Here is a 21,230-nt window from a genome sequence, read left to right on the forward strand (position 1 = left end):
AACTACAGCCTCGAAACACAAATTGACATTTACAGTAGCGTTTCAGCAGGATGTTGTATCTATACCTTATGTCATGCCTTATTGGAATGGATTTATTGATAATATCTGTTGGAAAAAAGTTTGGATGTTGCCACACACATACCTACTTCTTAACAAAATTAAGGAAGTTTCCTTTAAAATTATTCATAAATATTATCCTGCCATCCACTATATGAAGAAGTTTAAGGAAAACATCAACTCAAATTGCTCCTTTTGTAATGACCACCTAGAAACAGTTTTGCATCTTTTTTGACATTGTATGCATGTAAGAAAACTGTGGCAAGACATCAGTAGGTTTATAATTGAACACATTTATGAAGATTTTACACTATTGTGGAGATATGTACTGTTTGGATTCTTTTACATACAATAGAAATAAACGGAATCCTTTTTATGTAATTAATTTCATTATTCTTTTGGCCAAATTTCATATACACAAATGTAAATTTACAAACAGAAAACCACATTTTCGTACCCTACAAAAAGAAATTGAACTGTATTTGAAGACGGTTAAATGCTCTACTAACAAAAAAGCTGTTAGAATTGTCAGTATATGCATGTCCCTTAAGGTCCTTGGGTAATTGCAATGTGATATTGTAGCCCCTAGCCCCGCCTCTAGCCCCGCCCCGAGCCCCGCCCCTAGCCCCCAGCCCCGCCCCTAGCTCGATTGTCTATTGTTTGTAATCTATGTATGCTTGTGTTCCCTCATGTGCTTTATTTTTGTTTTGTAAAAAAAACATAAATAAAAAAATTAATACAAAAGACATTTACAGTAGCTGGCTAGGCTATTCAAACAGTAACATTGGCTAGCTTTACAATACATTGGATAAATGGTCCATGGAGTTACCTCTTCATACTATCAAGATAATTCTTATTGCAGCTGGATATTTCAAATGCACTCTAAAAAATATATGTATCTTATTTCAGTATTTGGAGGCTAGATATATATGTTTCTCTTCATCAGACAGCAGCTCACATTTTCACAAGAGGCTGAAGTTATGTACATTTTACTCAACTGCGTTACCCACTCCAGTCAGCAGGTGGGGATGTGCGACTTTAAGGCGATGCTGCTGGTGTGACGTATAATCTAGTGGACGGCAGCAACAGTAAGTCAGACACCTCGGTAGCTTGCTAGGCAAAATATACGAACCAATAAAGCTCTTTAGACGGGTTAGTGTATATTAGCCACTGTGTTTTAAACCCCCTTCTGTCGTCTAGTTTGTTATCCGATTTAATTTCATATTTATGCTGTTGTTATTAGTCAGCTATAGTAGCGGGCTGGTTAAGTTAACATTAGCCTAGCTAGCTAACATCTCCGACCATGAGTTCACTAAACTACTCACCTCCTGATAAAGAAGAGGAGGTCTGCTGGACGGAGGAAGAGGGTCTCGTGAAAGAGGAAGAGGAGGCTGTTACAATACAAAAACGAGTAGATGGTGAGGCTGTTTCAGTGAAAGAAGAGGAAGACACGTTCAGAGTGAAAGAGGAGGATGTTACAGTAAAAGAAGAGGAGGAAGAGAAAGAGGAGGATACAGTTTTTGGAGTGAAAGAGGAGGAGGGGGAGATGACTGTTACATCGAAAAAGGAGGAGGAAGAAGAGGAGGACACTGGATATCTGGGCCCAGTTCCCCAAAGCCATCTTAAGGCATCCAGTATTGATGATGAAGTTAGCCGTGAAATGGTTTTGAAAATCCGTTCCCTGATTAACACTAGTAAGTACTGTCTTAAAAACAGAGCCACAAACTCTGCAGTTGTTGAACTGATGTGTGGTGTTAAAGGGGAAATTTGCATTTGCTACATCCATATTTTGACTTTTCAATTATTTATTTATAGCCATTGATTCTTGAAGATTATAACATGTCTCATGAGCTTAGTTCAACTGTTGTACCCCATCAGAACCCCAAATAAGCTTGTTTTACTCTAATGTTTAGAAACAATGTAAACCAACACTGTATAGCCTCCACATGGTTAAAACTATAATGTTGATCTCATGGATGGTCAGTCCTTGCATCCATAGGTCTGTCAATGAATTTGAGAGTAGTTACATTTCTCCATCCATCATTTCTCCATCCATCATCTTATTACCTAAACAGTGGTGTAATGTGGAATTACATCATCACATCATTGTTACATCATAAACGTTTATAAGTGGCAGAGTGACGCTTTATTGTTTCAACTGCAGATTGGTTGATTTGATTGTGGCTTTTTTAATGGGGCAATCTAGGATTTAAACAGCAACAAAATGGCTGCCCAGGGACTTGGTTTTTTGTTAACAGCTGAGGGATGGGGGGCTGGAGAAATGTTACCACTCTTAAATTCATAGAGAAAGCTATTGTTAGCAACCTTAACCCAACACCTAGCAACCTCATCAAGAAGTTCAGACATCTTGGCATAACAGGTATAAGGTGTTGGCTTGACAGTCGCTGGACCCAGGTTTGAGTCCCGCTCAGGGCCTCGCTCTGAATTCACTACACTATGAATACAACGACTGGCCGTCCATGAGGTCAAAATTATAGTTTTAATCAGATTGAGGCTATACAGTGTTAATTTACCAACAGTGGTGTTATATGAGCTCATGTTTTGGTTTCTGATGGGAAATACAGTTGAAACATTTGAGGCATTTATAAGTTCTATTCTTCAAGAACCAATGGCTATTATGATGTCATAATGATATAATGTCTGACCCCATTTAGTCGACCAACATCTTTTTAGTCGAGCAGTTGCAAATTATATACATTTGAATATATATATTTTAAGCGGACTAATCCATTGCTGAGGCTGTGGGGATGGCACAGTACAGGAAGGGGCCTGTACACTACATGATTTTGGCCCTGATTTAGCTGTCTTTGACACATTTTTGTGATCGGGATAAAGTCACTGTGTCGCTGCCTACTCGGGGTGTGCGGCCGTCACCGACACTCATTTAATGTGAGCTGGTCAGAGACACAATCTGAGGGCTACTGATCACGTCTTTGAGCAGTCCCAGACGTCCTGATATTTTCAAACAGGTTTGAGAGCTGTCATCCTCCATGAAGCTGTCATCCTCCATGAAGCTGTCATCCTTCATGTAGCTGTAATCCTGCATGTAGCTGTCATCCTCCATGTAGCTGGCATCCTCCATGTAGCTGTCATCCTTTATGTAGTTGTCATCCTGTATGTAGCTGTCATCCTCCATGTAGCTGTCATCCTCCATGTAGCTGTCATCCTCCATGTAGCTGTCATCCTCCATGTAGCTGGCATCCTCCATGTAGCTGTCATCCTCCATGTAGCTGTCATCCATGTATGTAGCTGTCATCCTTTATATAGCTGTCATCCTGTATGTAGCTGTCATCCTGTATGTAGCTGTCATCCTCCATGTAGCTGTCATCCTCCATGTAGCTGTCATCCTCCATGTAGCTGTCATCCTGCATGTAGCTGTCATCCTGCATGTAGCTGTCATCCAGCATGTAGCTGTCATCCAGCATGTAGCTGTCATCCTGTATGTAGCTGTCATCCTCCATGTAGCTGTCATCCTGCATGTAGCTGTCATCCTCCATGTAGCTGTCATCCTGTATGAAGCTGTCATCCTGCATGGAGCTGTCATCCTGCATGTAGCTGTCATCCTCCATGTAGCTGTCATCCTGTATGTAGCTGTCATCCTGTATGTAGCTGTCATCCTCTATGAAGCTGTTATCCTGCATGTAGCTGTCATCCTGCATGTAGCTGTCATCCTGCATGTAGCTGTCATCCTGTATGTAGCTGTCATCCTGTATGTAGCTGTCATCCTCCATGTAGCTGTCATCCTGTATGTAGCTGTCATCCTGCATGTAGCTGTCATCCTCCATGCAGCTGTCATCCATGTATGTAGCTGTGATCCTCCATGTAGCTGTCATCCTCCATGTAGCTGTCATCTTCTATGTAGCTGTTATCCTGTATGTAGCTATCATCCTCCATGTAGCTGTCATCCTGTATGTAGCTGTCATCCTGTATGTAGCTGTCATCCTGTATGTAGCTGTCATCCTCCATGTAGCTGTCATCCTGTATGAAGCTGTTATCCTGCATGTAGCTGTCATCCTGCATGTAGCTGTCATCCTGCATGTAGCTGTCATCCTGCATGTAGCTGTCATCCTGTATGTAGCTGTCATCCTGTATGTAGCTGTCATCCTCCATGTAGCTGTCATCCTGTATGTAGCTGTCATCCTGCATGTAGCTGTCATCCTCCATGCAGCTGTCATCCATGTATGTAGCTGTGATCCTCCATGTAGCTGTGATCCTCCATGTAGCTGTGATCCTCCATGTAGCTGTGATCCTCCATGTAGCTGTCATCCTGCATGTAGCTGTGATCCTCCATGTAGCTGTGATCCTCCATGTAGCTGTCATCCTACATGTAGCTGTCATCCTCCATGTAGCTGTCATCCATGTATGTAGCTGTCATCCTTTATATAGCTGTCATCCTCCATGTAGCTGTCATCCTGCATGTAGCTGTCATCCTGCATGTAGCTGCCATCCTCCATGTAGCTGTCATCCTGCATGTAGCTGTCATCCTGCATGTAGCTGCCATCCTCCATGTAGCTTTCATCCTCCATGTAGCTTTGATCCTCCATGTAGCTTTGATCCTCCATGTAGCTGTGATCCTCCATGTAGCTGTGATCCTCCATGTAGCTGTGATCCTCCATGTAGCTGTCATCCTCCATGTAGCTGTCATCTTCTATGTAGCTGTCATCCTGCATGTAGCTATCATCCTCCATGTAGCTGTCATCCTGCATGTAGCTGTCATCCATGTGTGTAGCTGTCATCCTCCATGTAGCTGTCATCCATGCATGTAGCTGTCATCCTGCATGTAGCTGTCATCCTGCATGTAGCTGTCATCCTTTATGTAGCTGTCATCCTTTATGTAGCTGTCATCCTCCATGTAGCTGTCACCCTCCGTGGCTGTCATCCTGCATGTAGCTGTCATCCTGCATGTAGCTGTCATCCTGCATGTAGCTTTCATCCTTTATGTAGCTGTCATCCTCCATATAGCTTTCATCCTGCATGTAGCTATCATCCTCCATGTAGCTGTCATCATCCATGTAGCTGTCATCCATAAATGTTGCTGTCATCCTTTATATAGCTGTCATCCTTTATATAGCTGTCATCCTCCATGTAGCTGTCATCCTGTATGAAGCTGTCATCCTGCATGTAGCTGCCATCCTCCATGTAGCTGTCATCCTGTATGTAGCTGTCATCCTCCATGCAGCTGTCATCCATGTATGTAGCTGTCATCCTGTATGAAGCTGTCATCCTGCATGTAGCTGCCATCCTCCATGTAGCTGTCATCCTGTATGTAGCTGTCATCCTCCATGTAGCTGTCATCCTCCATGTAGCTGTCATCCTGTATGTAGCTGTCATCCTGTATGTAGCTGTCATCCTGTATGTAGCTGTCATCCTGTATGTAGCTGTCATCCTGTATGTAGCTGTCATCCTGTATTCAGCTGTCATCCTCCATATAGCTGTCATCCATGTATGTAGCTGTCATCCTGTATGTAGCTGTCATCCTGTATTCAGCTGTCATCCTCCATATAGCTGTCATCCATGTATGTAGCTGTCATCCATGTATGTAGCTGTCATCCATGTATGTACCTGTCATCCTCCATGTAGCTGTCATTCTGTATGTAGCTGTCATCCTGTATGTAGCTGTCATCCATGTATGTAGCGTAATCATGAGTTTCTCTTTTCCATTTTAATCACTCACTTAATTTGTTTTACTCTAAAACCTGACCAACACTCATTTCATTATTTTGTCACATCGTATCAATGATTGATATTGATGTGGGCATGTTGGATTGTGCAATTAATTTAATCAATGTAATCTAAATTTGTGATATGTCTTCATTCATGCATGCATTTATTTATTTTATTTATTCATTCAACTTATTTCTGTGCCTCTGCAAAAGCCGTAGCCCTGCAGCTCCCCCCATCGCTCCCTCGGTCTCCAACTGACCAAGTCCCGACCCTGGTTCCTGCCCTGGTTTCTGCCCCGGTTCCTGCCCCACAGGGGTGGAGCGAAGAGGAGGATTTGCCCCGGCAGTCCTTCCTGCCTCCAAGGCCCGCCTCCGAAAGTGCTGAGGTAAATTCATCGACTGTACTGACACCACACAGTTAAGATAGTAAACAGTATGCCATAGTATGCCATTCTGCACAGTTGTCTTGTCTCCTGCGTCCTCTCTCCCTGTCCGTTTCTCTGAAACATCACCATCCCTTCTCCCCCGTCACTCTCTCCTCTCACTCAGCTGCTGCTTCCAGAGAGTTGGCGTTCATCTCTCACCAAGGAGCAGCAGCGGTGGATCGGCCGCACACTGTTGACCAGGAACAGCTTTAGGAGGTCGACACTCGCCACTGACCTGGTCACGTGGTGGACGCCTCCCCAACCGCGGCCGATCTACAATCATCCGCCCGCATCCCCCGACCCCTTCTTCGCATGTCAGCTGTCATAACCCTCCCCAACCACAGCCGATCTACAATCATCCGCCCGCATCCCCCGAGCCCTTCTTCACATGTCAGCTGTCATAACCCTCCCCAACCACAGCCGATCTACAATCATCCGCCCGCATCCCCCGAGCCCTTCTTCACGTCAGCTGTCATAACCCTCCCCAACCACAGCCGATCTACAATCATCCGCCCGCATCCCCCGAGCCCTTCTTCACATGTCAGCTATCATAACACTCCCCAACCACAGCCGATCTACAATCAGCCACCCGCATCCCCCGAGCCCTTCTTCGCATGTCAGCTGTCATAACCCTCCCCAACCACAGCCGATCTACAATCATCCGCCTGCATCCCCCGAGCCCTTGTTCACATGTCAGCTGTCATAACCCTCCCCAACCACAGCCGATCTACAATCATCCGCCCGCATCCCCCGAGCCCTTCTTCATGTCAGCTATCATAACCCTCCCCAACCACAGCCGATCTACAATCAGCCACCCGCATCCCCCGACCCCTTCTTCGCATGTCAGCTGTCATAACCCTCCCCAACCATAGCCGATCTACAATCAGCCACCTGCATCCCCCGAGCCCTTCTTCGCATGTCAGCTGTCATAACCCTCCCCAACCACAGCCGATCTACAATCAGCCACCTGCATCCCCCGAGCCCTTCTGCACATGTCAGCTGTCATAACCCTCCCCAACCACAGCCGATCTACAATCAGCCACCTGCATCCCCCGAGCCCTTCTTCACATGTCAGCTGTTCCTTTGGATGCCTGTACGTATATGGGCATACAGGCTGGCATGCCCCCAGTCTGGGTGCAGAGGCACACTCTGTGAGGCTGGGCTCTACAAGACCATCCGGAGGGTCTTGGACATCGACCGCTGGTATCTCATGGCCACTGAGTACCTGGAATGCGGTCGGTGTAAGAAGAAGATCGCGAGGTGGTCACGGGACCTTGTCAGTCAGCTGGACGCTCGGCATCGCTGCCAGTTTCCAGCAATATTGACATACAAGTAAGTTCACAAGAATTTTGTGAGTTAGTAATGAAGTCAAATGAATTGCATGTCATTCATATGATTTATCTCTCTCTTTCTCTCTCCTCTTAGGCTGTCCTGTGACCTGCGGGTCGTGAGGATGCTGAGGACGCACCCTTTGGGGAACAGTGTGTCACAGACCTACAGAAAGCTGTGCGAAAGTCACAGCGAGTCCTGGATGCGGAGTTGTATACGGTACCTCGGGGAGTGCGAGCAGTTTCTGGCCTTGGGCACTGGGCGGCAGTTCACCGATCCGCCGGAGATGTGATGGTCGGATGTTTTTATTGTAAATAGTTCCCTGTTCCCCTCTACCTGGACCGAGACCTTGAACGCGCGGTGTAGAGGCTTGTGTGTGTTGAGGACCCTCAGAGCTATATTGTCTGTAGTTTATAAGACCTACTGGTAGGGTAACCCATGGTAGGCAGGTCTGAGGCGAGACACCAGACTAACGTCGGTCCGTTCCCAAGCAACATGCACATTTTATGAGTACTCTGTCATAACCGGCCACGACCTGGAGGTCCGTGGGGCGATGCACAATTGGCCTAGCGTCGTCCGGGTTAGGGAGGGTTTGGCCGGTAGGATTGTCTCATCGCTCACCAGCGACTCCTGTGGCGGGCCGGACACAGTGCGCGCTAACCAAGGTTGCCAGGTGCACGGTGTTTCCCCCGACACATTGGTGCGGCTGGCTTCCAGGTTGGATGCGCGCTGTGTTAAAGAAGCAGTGCGGCTTGGTTGGGTTGTGTATCGGAGGACGCATGACTTTCAACCTTCGTCTCTCCCGAGCCCTTACGGGAGTTGTAGCGATGAGACAAGATAGTAGCAACTAAACAATTGGATACAACGAAAAAGGAGTCAAATTTAAAAAATAAAATTTATAATAATAATAATAATAATAATAATAATACATAAATAACTGTTTTTATTTTTGTTATTTTATATATTTATATATATTTTTATATTTTTGAACAGGTCCACAGGTCAGTGGCCCAGATGCACTTTCTTCAAACTGCTCTTGATGGTGTAACGTAAATCAATCAATGCTCCAGGCGCCCTATCACCGCACATGTTATACATCCACCTGACGGTTAGAAAAAATAGAGCCTGTGTGCATGCTAATGTCCCGTGTACTAAGGTCGTACACACACATACACAATACATTAGAGCAACGATGGTGTGTTATTTTGTGTATAGAGATGGCTGACATTATAATTACATTTTTATTGGATTTACATTGCTATAATTACCTTCCATTTTCATCCTGTTTCCCTATGTATACTCTGGTTCATCATTAAAACTCCTAGACTGGGCTTCTGTTGTCTGTCATCACTGTTTTTGACCTGATGCTCAAAGAGATCCTTTCACGCATTCCTCTCTATTCCCGATTGTTCCAATTGTCCAAATTGTTCCATTACTCCTCTCCTCCAATCAGATGCTTAAGCTTGTTCCAATTCAGAGCAAGAGAGCAACAAAAAAAACGCCAATGAAGAGCCTAGCTCGTTCCAATTGGTTTTAAGCCAATCATGTACCTGCCGAAATTTTCGTAACGTCACTTCATCACAATTTTTTGGGGGGGGGGGCAGCCATTGATAATACCCGGTAAGTGTATGAGGGGAAATGTGCTTGCTTAATTTGCAAAGAATGTAACGTCGACGACTAAATGTGATGAAATATGACAATATTAAAACGACATTAAAAAAAGCCCTTGCACGAAAACCCCCACCGACCGAAACCGACACACTATAAACATGCTGCGCGGCTGCATTCACAACAACGTCATTAAGGCTTAGCAGGGAATGCTGGGTAGCCTACGTAATAAAAAATACTGTAACGTTGTGATTTAAAAGAAAATCTTGAATCCTATGGGAAAATGTATAATTTGTTTTAATGTTAGGGAACAGCTGTGAAAAGCTTTTTATTTGTGACATTTAAACTGTAGATGTAGAACTGACCTAGACAATATTCTACCCTATCACTGACCTGGACATATATCATATCCCATATCACCTCTGATTCAATATTCTACCCTATCACTGACCTACACAGGACATATATCATATCCCATATCACCTCTGATTCAATATTCTACCCTATCACTGACCTGGACAATATTCTACCCTATCACTGACCTGGACATATATCATATCCCATATCACCTCTGATTCAATATTCTACCCTATCACTGACCTGGACATATATCATATCCCATATCACCTCTGATTCAATATTCTACCCTATCACTGACCTGGACATATATCATATCCCATATCACCTCCCAATATTCTACCCTATCACTGACCTGGACAGGACATATATCATATCCCATATCACCTCTGATTCAATATTCTACCCTATCACCGACCTGGACAGGACATATATCATATCCCATATCACCTCTGATTCAATATTCTACCCTATCACCGACCTAGACAGGACATATATCATATCCCATATCACCTCTGATTCAATATTCTACCCTATCACCGACCTAGACAGGACATATATCATATCCCATATCACCTCTGATTCAATGTTCTACCCTATCACCGACCTAGACAGGACATATATCATATCCCATATCACCTCTGATTCAATATTCTACCCTATCACTGACATAGACAGGACATATATCATATCCCATATCACCTCTGATTCAATATTCTACCCTATCACTGACCTGGACAGGACATATATCATATTCCATATCACCTCTGATTCAATATTCTACCCTATCACTGACCTGGACAGGACATATATCATATCACCTCTGATTCAATATTCTACCCTATCACCGACCTGGACAGGACATATATCATATCCCATATCACCTCTGATTCAATATTCTACCCTATCACCGACCTAGACAGGACATATATCATATCCCATATCACCTCTGATTCAATATTCTACCCTATCACCGACCTAGACAGGACATATATCATATCCCATATCACCTCTGATTCAATGTTCTACCCTATCACCGACCTAGACAGGACATATATCATATCCCATATCACCTCTGATTCAATATTCTACCCTATCACTGACCTAGACAGGACATATATCATATCACCTCTGATTCAATATTCTACCCTATCACCGACCTAGACAGGACATATATCATATCCCATATCACCTCTGATTCAATATTCTACCCTATCACTGACCTAGACAGGACATATATCATATCACCTCTGATTCAATATTCTACCCTATCACTGACCTGGACAGGACATATACCATATCCCATATCACCTCTGATTCAATATTCTACCCTATCACCGATCTAGACAGGACATATATCATATCCCATATCACCTCTGATTCAATATTCTACCCTATCACTGACCTAGACAGGACATATATCATATCCCATATTACCTCTGATTCAATATTCTACCCTATCACTGACCTAGACAGGACATATATCATATCACCTCTGATTCAATATTCTACCCTATCACCGACCTAGACAGGACATATATCATATCCCATATTACCCCTGATTCAGATGCTAGAACAGTAAGACAGAAAAGGTTCATTAAAAAAGGCAATATTCTCCCTACCAGCCTTCTGTGTGAATATTCTAGTGGTGGTTTCTGAAGGTCAGTTGGAACCCAACCATGATCCGAACCATCATTAGGGTTAGTAGTATGGTTAGGGTTATTTAAGCTTAGGGTTAGCAGTATGGTTAAGGTTAGGCATTAGGGTTAGCAGTATGGTTAGGGTTAGGCATTAGGGTTAGCAGTATGTTTAAGGTTAGGCATTAGGGTTAGGCATTAGGGTTAGCAGTATGGTTAAGGTTAGGGTTAGCAGTATGGTTAAGGTTAGGTTTAGGCATTAGGGTTAGCAGTATGGTTAAGGTTAGGGTTAACAGTATGGTTAAGGTTAGGGTTAACAGTATGGTTAATGGAAGGGTTAGGTATTAGCAGTATGGTTAAGGTTAGGGTTAGGCATTAGGGTTAGCAGTATGGTTAAGGTTAGGGTTAGGCATTAGGGTTAGCAGTGTGGTTAAGGTTAGAGTTAACAGTATGGTTAAAGTAAGGGTTAGGTATTAGCAGTGTGGTTAAGGTTAGGGTTAGGCATTAGGGTTAGCAGTGTGGTTAAGGTTAGGGTTAACAGTATGGTTAAAGTAAGGGTTAGGTATTAGCAGTGTGGTTAGCCATTAGGGTTAGCAGTATGGTTAAGGTTAAGGTTATTTAAGGTAAGGGTTAGTTAGCCATTAGGGTTAGCAGTGTGGTAAAGGTTATAGATTTTATGACTGTGGTACTAAGTTGAACCTCTTGAGGAGAAAGGAATCTAAAAGTAATCAGATTACATTAGTGAGTTTGGGGAATCCAGCAGTTACGTTACTGATGACACTTTTAGACAGGTAACTAGTAACTAACAGATTACTGATGACACTTTTAGACAGGTAACTAGTAACTAGCGGATTACATTTAGAAAGTAACCTACCCAACCCTGGATACAGTATAAAGGTCTCTCCATGGGTGGGAGATGGACGTTTATGATGATCAACACTCTCTTTATATTAAGGACTTGTTGACTGATTGATCCATTCATCCTTCCATCCCTCCTCAGCCTTCCTCTCCTCTGAAGACCCAGTGAGGGTGGAGCTCAGTCAGAGAGCTGTTGAGGGACTGGTTAGGAAGAACACTTCTACAGCCAGAGAGGTGAGAGGTCACACAATTCTCCTGTGTTATCTGGTGTCCTGTGTGAACTTAAGTATGCTCCCTCTAATTCTTCCATCTCTCTTTCGGAGGACCTGAGCCCTAGGACCATATGTTGGGACTATCTGGCCTGATGACTCCTGGCTGTCCCCAGTCCACCTTGATGTGCTGCTGATCCAGTTTCAACTGTTCTTCCTGCGGCTATGGAACCCTGACCTGTTCACAGGACATGCTACCCTGTCCAGGACCTGCTGTTTGATCCATTTGTTTGTTTCAGTTTTCAGCAGTAGAATCCTTTGACGTATTGTACAAAATGTACTGGTTGAAATGTGATAATAAACGTACATAACATGTACAATTTTGACATCGTGGTAGTTATACTGAGCTTATACTGTCTTTCATAGTAAGATACACCAAGATATGTGTTGCTTTCGCAAATATTTTGTTCATTGGTTTTGCAAAAGTCTGTTGATTGGTCAGTCACTGGGTTAATTTGTTTTGATTGGTCAGTCATTGGGTTCATTGTTTTACAATATGTTCAAATCAAACTGTATTTATATAGAACATTTCAGACATGGATTCAACACAATGCGCTTCACAGGAAACTGATAAAGCAATGAAAATAAAAGACGGAAATATTTACTACACAACAAACAAAGAATAACCAAACAATGAAAGACTAATGATCATTCTAAGGAAACTACATTGATTAAAATAGTAAGGACAGGATGTAATGACTCCTGGCACAAACTGTAAGCTTGATTTACGACATTGTTAGTAAACAATATAATTATACAAAAAATAAATTGTAAGTTCGTTGCATAAATAATTATGATTACTAAATGTTACATTATGTATTATTATCAAAACCGAATCCTTTTGGAAATATGTTTTGGTAATAATTAATAAAGACAATTAGCAATTGAATGTTGTAAAGAAATACTGTGTAAATACTAGGAGTGATGTAGGATTGTTCATAAACTTCAAGAACGTTAAAATTAGGTTCAGTGGAATTGTTGAAACCATTCGAAAAAAAACGTTTTTTTCAACGTTCAACCAAAACCGAACGTAGATTGGACGTCGGGCATAGTCTTCTTTTCAATGACACTAGGTGGGATAGCCCCAATGTCAAAACAGTTGTAACATTTTATCAACACAAATATATTACCTGTATTTTTTTTTTAAACACCTTATTAACTGCACAAACACCAAAAACACTTTTGTTTTGTCAATTAACAATAAATCACTTATATAGATTAGGGGGGAAATCAGATTGTTTCTTGCTGTTGAAACTAACGCAACTAAACATGGAAATGGGAGATATCTTTTACCTCACTGGTTAGATGATCTGCAGAAGACAGTCAGCTACATGTTGGAGTGACGCATTTAAATGTAGGCGTCCCCAAAACGAAGAGAAATGCAACACTTATTCTTCATCACTCATATCGATATCACTTGGAAATAAATTGCACGGGAGGGGGGAGAAGAGGTTGCACGTCCTGTTAAAACTAACAGCTCAAACACCACACGGAATCTGGGAATAATGTGTACATCAGGACAATTTGTAGAAAACAGCACGCTACATTTTGAAGTGTTGCATTTTGATTCAAGTGGGTCGCTAATGCAAAACTTTGTTTTGTTAAATCACATAAATAGGTCTCTTTCAAAACCTGTATTTTCCCCCTTATGAGGCTCATATCCATGCCATGCTGAAATCAATAGATCAGGGGACAAACGTTTAGGCTTCTACATTGTGACATCATTAGAATTCTCCTACTACAATGTTAAAACATTCTACATTATGACATCATTAGAATACTTCTACTACAATGTTAAAGCATTCTACATTGTGACATCACTAGAATTCTCCTACTACAATGTTAAAACATTCTACATTGTGACATCACTAGAATTCTCCTACTACAATGTTAAAACATTCTACATTGTGACATCATTTCATTGATATCATGGAACAACTCCTTCATGTATGTACTTTCTGATGTTTAATCAGAGCTCTTTTATCAGAGTATCTCTTCCCACATTGATCACAGCTATAAGGTTTCTCTCCTGTGTGTGTTCTCTGGTGTATAGTCAGATGGCTAGACGTAACAAAACTCTTTCCACATTGATCACAGCTGTAAGGTTTCTCTCCTGTGTGTATTCTCTGGTGTGATTGCAATGTATATAATTTTGAAAAGGTCTTCCCACAGTCAGAGCAGCTATAAGGTTTCTCTCCAGTGTGAATTCTCTGGTGTGATTGCAATGTAGATGATTTTGAAAAGCTCTTCCCACAGTCAGAGCAGCTATAAGGTTTATCTCCAGTGTGAATTCTCTGGTGTGTTTTCAGGCTGCTTGTATCAGTAAAACCCTTCCCACACTGATCACAGTTATAAGGTTTTTCTCCAGTGTGAATTCTCTGGTGTGTTTTCAGGCTGTTTGTGTTATTACAACTCTTCCCACATTGAAAACAGCTATAAGGTTTTTCCCCAGTGTGAATTCTCTGGTGCACTTTCAGTGAATCTGATCTTGAGTAACTCTTTCCACAGTCAAAGCAGTGATGAGGTTTCTCTCCTGTGTGTGTTCTCTGGTGTGTAGTCAGATGGCTAGACGAAGAAAAACTCTTCCCACATTGATCACAGCTATGGGGTTTCTCTGCGGTGTGTATTCTCTGGTGTGCTTTCAGATTACTTGATCTAGTAAAACTCTTCCCACATTGATCACAGCCATAAGGTTTCTCTCCTGTGTGGATTCTCAAATGTTTTTTAAGATCTGCTGAAGAGGTGAATCTCTTCCCACAGTCAGAGCAGCAGTGAGAATTCTCTCCAGTGTGAATTCTCAGGTGAAGTTGTAGTGAATCTGATCTTGAGTAACTCTTCCCACAATCAGAGCAGCGGTGAAGTTTCTTCCCTGTGGGTCTCTGCCGGTTTTTTATCAGACGTTCTGATGTGGAGAGACTCTTCTCTTCCTTGTCAGCATCATGATGTTGTTCTCCTGTGTGAACCACAAAGTCAGACAGATGGTTAAAGGCTCACAATAGTAGAAGTCAACTGTTTATTTTAGCAAAACAAATGTGATGCCCAGGATGTTGAACAACAATTAACGTTCTTAATGAATGTTTAAATGCTTTTACAAACTTATCTGACAATTGGCTTAATATGAGTCAGTGATCAACAACAGTCGTATTTAGTCTTATTTTTTCACTTTTGTATTAAAATTGATGATTCTAGACACTGTGTTTGCTAAAACTGCCCGCATGTGCTTGCAGAAAGTCGTCCCTGCCAATCCAGAAACCGTTAGTTAAGGATGAAGTAAATCTGCATGGAGCACAAATTTTTTGCCATCGTCTCAAATCAAAACATTTTTAAAAAACGCTTCAGCCTGTAAAATGCTCTTTGGCTCTTTGCTACTAGCTTGTCAAGGAGCGTTAGCATTCATAAGTTATTACAGTTGCTGAAACCCTAAGCAGACTTTTAGTCAGCAATATAGGCCGCTCCCTGCTAATGAGGAAACTGCAAGTTATGAATATAATAAGCACTGCGTGGAGCAAAAATGGTGAGTGAAGATTTTATACTGAACAGAAACTATAAACGCAACATGCAACAATTTCAAATATTTTTTCCTGAGTTAGAGTTCGTATAAGGAAATCATTAGGCCCTAATCTATGGATTTCACATGACTGGGAATACAGATATCCATCTGTTGGTCACAGATTCCCTAAAAAAAAGTTATGGGTGTGGATCAGAAAGCCAGTCCGTATCTGGTGTGACCACCATTTGTCTCATGCAGCAGGACACATCTCCTTCACATAGAGTTGATCAGGCTGTTGATTGCGGCTTGTGGAATGTTGTCCCACTCCTCTTCAATGGCTGTGCGAATTTGCTAGATATTGGTGCGAACTAGAACACGATGTCGTACACAATCCAGAGCATCCCAAACATGCTCAATGGGTGACATGTCTGGTGAGTATGCTAGGCCATGGAAGAACTGGGTCATTTTCAGCTTCCAGGAATAGTGGTGATGGCAAGGGATGAATGGCACGACTAAAGGACTCAGGATCTCGTCTCGGTATCTCTGTGCATTCAAACTGCCATCAATAAAATGCAATTGTGTTTAATTTCTGTAGCTTATGCCTGCCCATACTATAACCCCACAGCCACCATAGGGCACTCTGTTCACAACGTTGACATCAGCAAACCGCTTACTCACACGATACACGTGGTCTGCAGTGTGAGGCCGGTTGGACGTACTGACAAATTCTATACAAAAAATTGAAGGGGGCTTATGGTAGAGAAATTAACATTCAATTATCTGGCAACAGCACAGGTGGACATTCCTGTAGTCAGCATGCCAATTGCATGCTCCTTCAAAACTTCAGACATCTGTGGCATTGTGTTGTGTGACAAAATGGCACATTTTAGAGTGGCCATTTATTGTCCCCAGCACAAGGTGCACCTGTGTAAGGATCATGTTGTTTAATCAGCTTTTTGATAAGCCACACCTGGATGGATTATCTTTGCAAAGGAGAAATGCTCACTAACAGGGATGTAAACTAGGAAATTCAGTTAAGAACAACTTCAGAACAGTGGGTTAACCGTGTTCAGGGGCAGAACAACAGATTTTTACCTTGTTCGCTCAGGGATTCGATCTAGCAACCTTTCGGTTACTGGCCCAATGCTCTAACCACTAGGCTACCGGCCGCTTGTGAGTGCATTTAACACTACTTTCTGATTATAATTGTAAGGCTCGTTTAAATGTCCTGCTTAATCTAATGTTTGCGTCATCGTCGCAAATCAACTGCTTTATAATTTTAAAAAACAATTCAACCAGTAAAATTATCGTTGGCTAGCTTTTGCTACCAGCCTGTCAATGAGCGTTATCATTCAAGCTAACAAATGTTGCATCCAAAATAGGTATTTTGCAACTATCACAACCAAATATCTTAGCGACTGTTCAAGCAACAATCAAAACAATTGTAAAGCCTATGAAAACACCAACAAGTGTTTTGGTTTAGAAGTAATAACCTGGTAAATCTAGACTGCTGAATGGTCCCAGATGGTGAACAGTTTATTTAGTATTAACCTGGTAAATCTAGACTGCTGAATGGTCCCAGATGGTGAACAGTTTATTTAGTATTAACCTGGTAAATCTAGACTGTTGAATGGTCCCAGATGGTGAACAGTTTATTTAGTAATAACCTGGTAAATCTAGACTGCTGAATGGTCCCAGATGGTGAACAGTTTATTTAGTAATAACCTGGTAAATCTAGACTGTTGAATGGTCCCAGATGGTGAACAGTTTATTTAGTAATAACCTGGTAAATCTAGACTGTTGAATGGTCCCAGATGGTGAACAGTTTATTTAGTAATAACCTGGTAAATCTAGACTGCTGAATGGTTCCAGATGGTGAACAGTTTATTTAGTAATAACCTGGTAAATCTAGACTGTTGAATGGTCCCAGATGGTGAACAGTTTATTTAGTAATAACCTGGTAAATCTAGGCTGTTGAATGGTCCCAGATGGTGAACAGTTTATTTAGTAATAACCTGGTAAATCTAGACTGTTGAATGGTCCCAGATGGTGAACAGTTTATTTAGAAGTAATAACCTGGTAAATCTAGACTGTTGAATGGTCCCAGATGGTGAATATCAGTTGTTTTCCCCCACGGTGGTCATTCTACTTGTTTATGACGTGACTCTGAGTCATCAGGTTGCCATGGGCTACACGGGGTGTTTTGGTTTCACTCTGGGTTGAGTAGACAAACAGAAAGGGTACAAAGCCTCTCCTATTTCAGTGGCTGATAATACAAGGGGCGATCCAGGATTGGTCCATTTTAGTTTTAAACTAATAGTATACTGTATATGAGGTTATATTAATGAAGAGGACAATGTGGGACATTGGGATCACATTTCTTAATGATTGAAAAAACATTTCATGCAGTTCCACGTGTGAACGTACAGGGACAAATGTTATAATCTCCACCCGGCACAGCCAGAAGAGGACTGGCCACCCCTCATAGCCTGGTTCTTCTCTAGGTTTCTAATCTCCACCCGGCACAGCCAGAAGAGGACTGGCCATCCCTCATAGCCTGGTTCCTCTCTAGGTTTTGGCCTTTCTAGGGAGTTTTTCCTAGCCACTGTGCTTCTACACCTGCATTGCTTGCTGTTTGGGGTTTTAGGCTGGGTTTCTGTACAGCACTTTGAGATATCAGCTGATGTAAGGGCTTTATAAATACATTCGATTTGATATATACACTGAGTGTACAAAACATTATGAACAGCTGCTCTTTCCATGACAGACTGACCAGGTGAATCCAGGTTAAAGATCCTTATTGATGTTATTTGTTAAACCCAGTCCAATCAGTGTAGATGAAGGGGGAGGAGACAGGTTAAAGATATGATCCTTATTGATGTTATTTGTTAAACCCAGTCCAATCAGTGTAGATGAAGGGGGAGGAGACAGGTTAAAGATATGATCCTTATTGATGTTATTTGTTAAATCCAGTCCAATCAGATGAAAGGGAGGAGACAGGTTAACCACCTAGAGCTGAAAACGAATTAGCATAATACAAAACCCACCATTTAAAAGTAGGCCGTCATTGTAAATAAGAAAAGTTTTAAATAAACTTTTAAATAAATATATTTAAAAAATGTGTCTGTTTAAACTGCAGTGAAAAGTGATAGAGATACATCAGGGTTTGTCAGACCATGAGACATCCTGAAAATCAGTCTTCTCACAAAAAACATCGGAACAGTTTTTAGCTACACAATAATATGATCCCTCTGTAGAAAGGTAAGTCTCTCACCAACACTTACATGTGGACACACAGAAGCCTGACAAGACTGGTCTGAAGGTAAAAGGTGAAATAAAACATGTCAGCCGACCAAGTCTCAGGGCTGACACTTTGTTGCTGATTAAATCCCACATCAAATCTGCAGTTGTGACAATAACAAAGCTGTCATTCCACCACTATTTTGGTAATAAGATGGATGGGGCTGGAGAAATGTAACTACTCTCAAATTCATAGACAGACCTATGGATACAAGGACTGACCATCCATGATATCAACATTATAGTTTAACCATGTTGAGGTGATACAGTGGTGGTTTACATTGTTTCTAAACATTGGAGTAAAAAAAGCTTATTTGGGGTTCTGATGGGGTACAACAGTTGAACTAAGCTCATGAGGCATGTGTTATATTCTTCAAGAATCAGTGGCTATAAATAAATAATTTTAAAGTCACAATATGGATGTTGTAATTACAGATTTCCGCGTTAACACCAAACATCAGTTCAACAACTGCAGAGTTTTCGCCTCTGTTTTTAAGACAGTACTTACTAGTGTTAATCAGGGCCCAGTTTTCCAAAAGCATCTTATGACTAAGTTCATCATTAGAACTATTGGATGCCTTAAGATGGCTTTGGGAAACCGGGCCCAGATATCCAGTTTCCTCCTCTTCTTCCTCCTCCTTTTTCAGTGTGACAGCCATCTCCTCCTCCTCCTCTTTCACTCCAAAAACTGCATCCTCCTCTTCTTTTACTGTAACATCCTCCTCCTCTTTCACTCTGAACGAGTCTTCCTCTTCTTTAACTGAGACGTCTTTCTCTTCTTCTTTCACGGTGACAGTCTCACCATCTACTTGTTTTTGTATTGTAACAGCCTCCTCTTCCTCCTCCTCTTTCACGAGCGTATCTTTCTCCGTCCAGCAGACCTCCTCTTCTTTAGCAGGAGGAGAGTAGCTTAGTGAACTCATGGTCGGAGATGTTAGATAGCTAGGCTAATGCTAACTTAACCAGTCAGCTAGCTGACTAATAACAACGTAAATGTGACAGTAAATGGTATAACTAACGTTAGACGACAGAAATGTGTTTACAACACAGTGGCTAATATACCACAAAACGTCTGAAGAGTTTTATTGGTTCGTCTATGTTGTCTAGCAAGCTACCGAGGTGTCTCACTAACCGTTGCTGCTGTTGAAAGAACAGTTCCGTCCACTACATTATACGTCACACCAGCAGTATCGTCTTAAAGTCGCAGACCGCCATCTGCTGACTGGAGGGGGTAACGCAGATGAGTAAAACGTATATTTAATTTTCAGACAAGTTACAAGTACAACTGAATGCATTCAACTGAAATATGTTTTCCGCATTTAACCCTGAATCAGAGAGGTCGGGGGGTAGGAATCATGAGTTTTTACTCACCAATGTAACAACACAGTGTGGCTAAAGATGTAGTAAATTCATTGTTGTCACGATCTGGTTAACTATAAGTACAAACGGTTATTTTTGCGTTATTACATATTTATGAACTTATTTCCGGATATCGTCCCACAATGCATTATTTCTCAAGTTCACCTGGTTAAATAAAGGTGAAATACGTTTTAAAAAATAAACTAAAATATGGATCTAGTCTGTGCTACCGAGTTCATACGCCAGAAGAGACGCTGTTTATAGCTGGAAGGGCCAAGATGGCTGCGTACCATAATTATATTTATTTATTATTGAAGTAGTTTCCAGTCATTCCTATCATTGGTTTTATTTGCTGAATATATGAAGAACTTCCCTGTGACTGGAATGATAAATGGATAATTTATTTCCGCGAAGTCGTGACAGAAAGAGAAAGGCCGTTCTATTGCTAAGCAACAAGAGAGGAACGTGCTTATTAAAGACAACTGCTGTGCTCGCCCCATATGCATCAAATCTCACACTTTCGACAACTGTTGAAGATTATGAATTCCCCTGAATTACAATTACTGCTAGGGTCCTCAGCCTCGGTGGTCGGGCCTGTAGGCTGGTCGGTGAGCTTGGTATCGCTCTCGACATGGTGTTCCTCCGTTTTTGCCCAGCCATTTCTCCGTTATCCATGCTGACCAAAGCTTAGCCAACTAGCTATAATTATTCAGCGCGCCGCTTCCAAAAACATATCGAAGCTAGTAGCTACTAGCTAGCCTACTGTTAGCTGTAGCTGTCTGAAAAAGTGATCAACCTTTTCCCCTTTCTATGAGAAAAAAAAACCCTCCCCGGGATCCAATGAGCTTCCTAAACAA

At 42.0% G+C, this 21,230-nt stretch overlaps 2 protein-coding genes across 2 annotated transcripts; one reads left to right on the forward strand and one right to left on the reverse strand.

Annotated features, from left to right (window-relative positions):
• The first annotated feature begins 1,143 nt into the window (after positions 1–1,143).
• On the forward strand, positions 1,144–8,129 carry LOC116371428 (histone H3.v1-like). The gene is made up of 4 exons (XM_031820294.1): positions 1,144–1,751; positions 5,955–6,127; positions 6,291–7,498; positions 7,592–8,129. Exons 1-3 carry the CDS (start codon positions 1,361–1,363, stop codon positions 6,492–6,494), a joined length of 768 nt encoding a protein of 255 aa, XP_031676154.1. The 5' UTR covers positions 1,144–1,360; the 3' UTR covers positions 6,495–7,498; positions 7,592–8,129.
• A 4,296-nt stretch (positions 8,130–12,425) lies between these two features.
• Positions 12,426–19,695, reverse strand: LOC116371423 (zinc finger protein 239-like). The gene is made up of 2 exons (XM_031820287.1): positions 19,523–19,695; positions 12,426–15,177 (listed from the first exon to the last, which is right to left on the reverse strand). The coding sequence occupies exons 1-2, from the start codon at positions 19,671–19,673 to the stop codon at positions 14,168–14,170; spliced, it is 1,161 nt and encodes a 386-aa protein (XP_031676147.1). The 5' UTR covers positions 19,674–19,695; the 3' UTR covers positions 12,426–14,167.
• Positions 19,696–21,230: the final 1,535 nt, after the last annotated feature.

This window comes from Oncorhynchus kisutch, unplaced genomic scaffold (assembly GCF_002021735.2).
Source record: "Oncorhynchus kisutch isolate 150728-3 unplaced genomic scaffold, Okis_V2 scaffold3219, whole genome shotgun sequence".
Taxonomy (NCBI): Eukaryota; Metazoa; Chordata; class Actinopteri; order Salmoniformes; family Salmonidae; genus Oncorhynchus; species Oncorhynchus kisutch.

Bases quoted from the DNA above. Each gene is read 5' to 3' on its own strand.
- LOC116371428 (XM_031820294.1), top strand. From the start codon at position 1,361: ATGAGTTCACTAAACTACTCACCTCCTGATAAAGAAGAGGAGGTCTGC. The intron at 1,752-5,954 runs GTAAGTACTGTC...CCTCTGCAAAAG, and splicing joins CCGTTCCCTGATTAACACTA to CCGTAGCCCTGCAGCTCCCC. The intron at 6,128-6,290 runs GTAAATTCATCG...CCTCTCACTCAG, and splicing joins CCGCCTCCGAAAGTGCTGAG to CTGCTGCTTCCAGAGAGTTG.
- LOC116371423 (XM_031820287.1), bottom strand. From the start codon at position 19,673: ATGGCTGTCACACTGAAAAAGGAGGAGGAAGAAGAGGAGGAAACTGGA. The intron at 15,178-19,522 runs GTAAGTACTGTC...TGGTTCACACAG, and splicing joins CTGGGCCCTGATTAACACTA to GAGAACAACATCATGATGCT.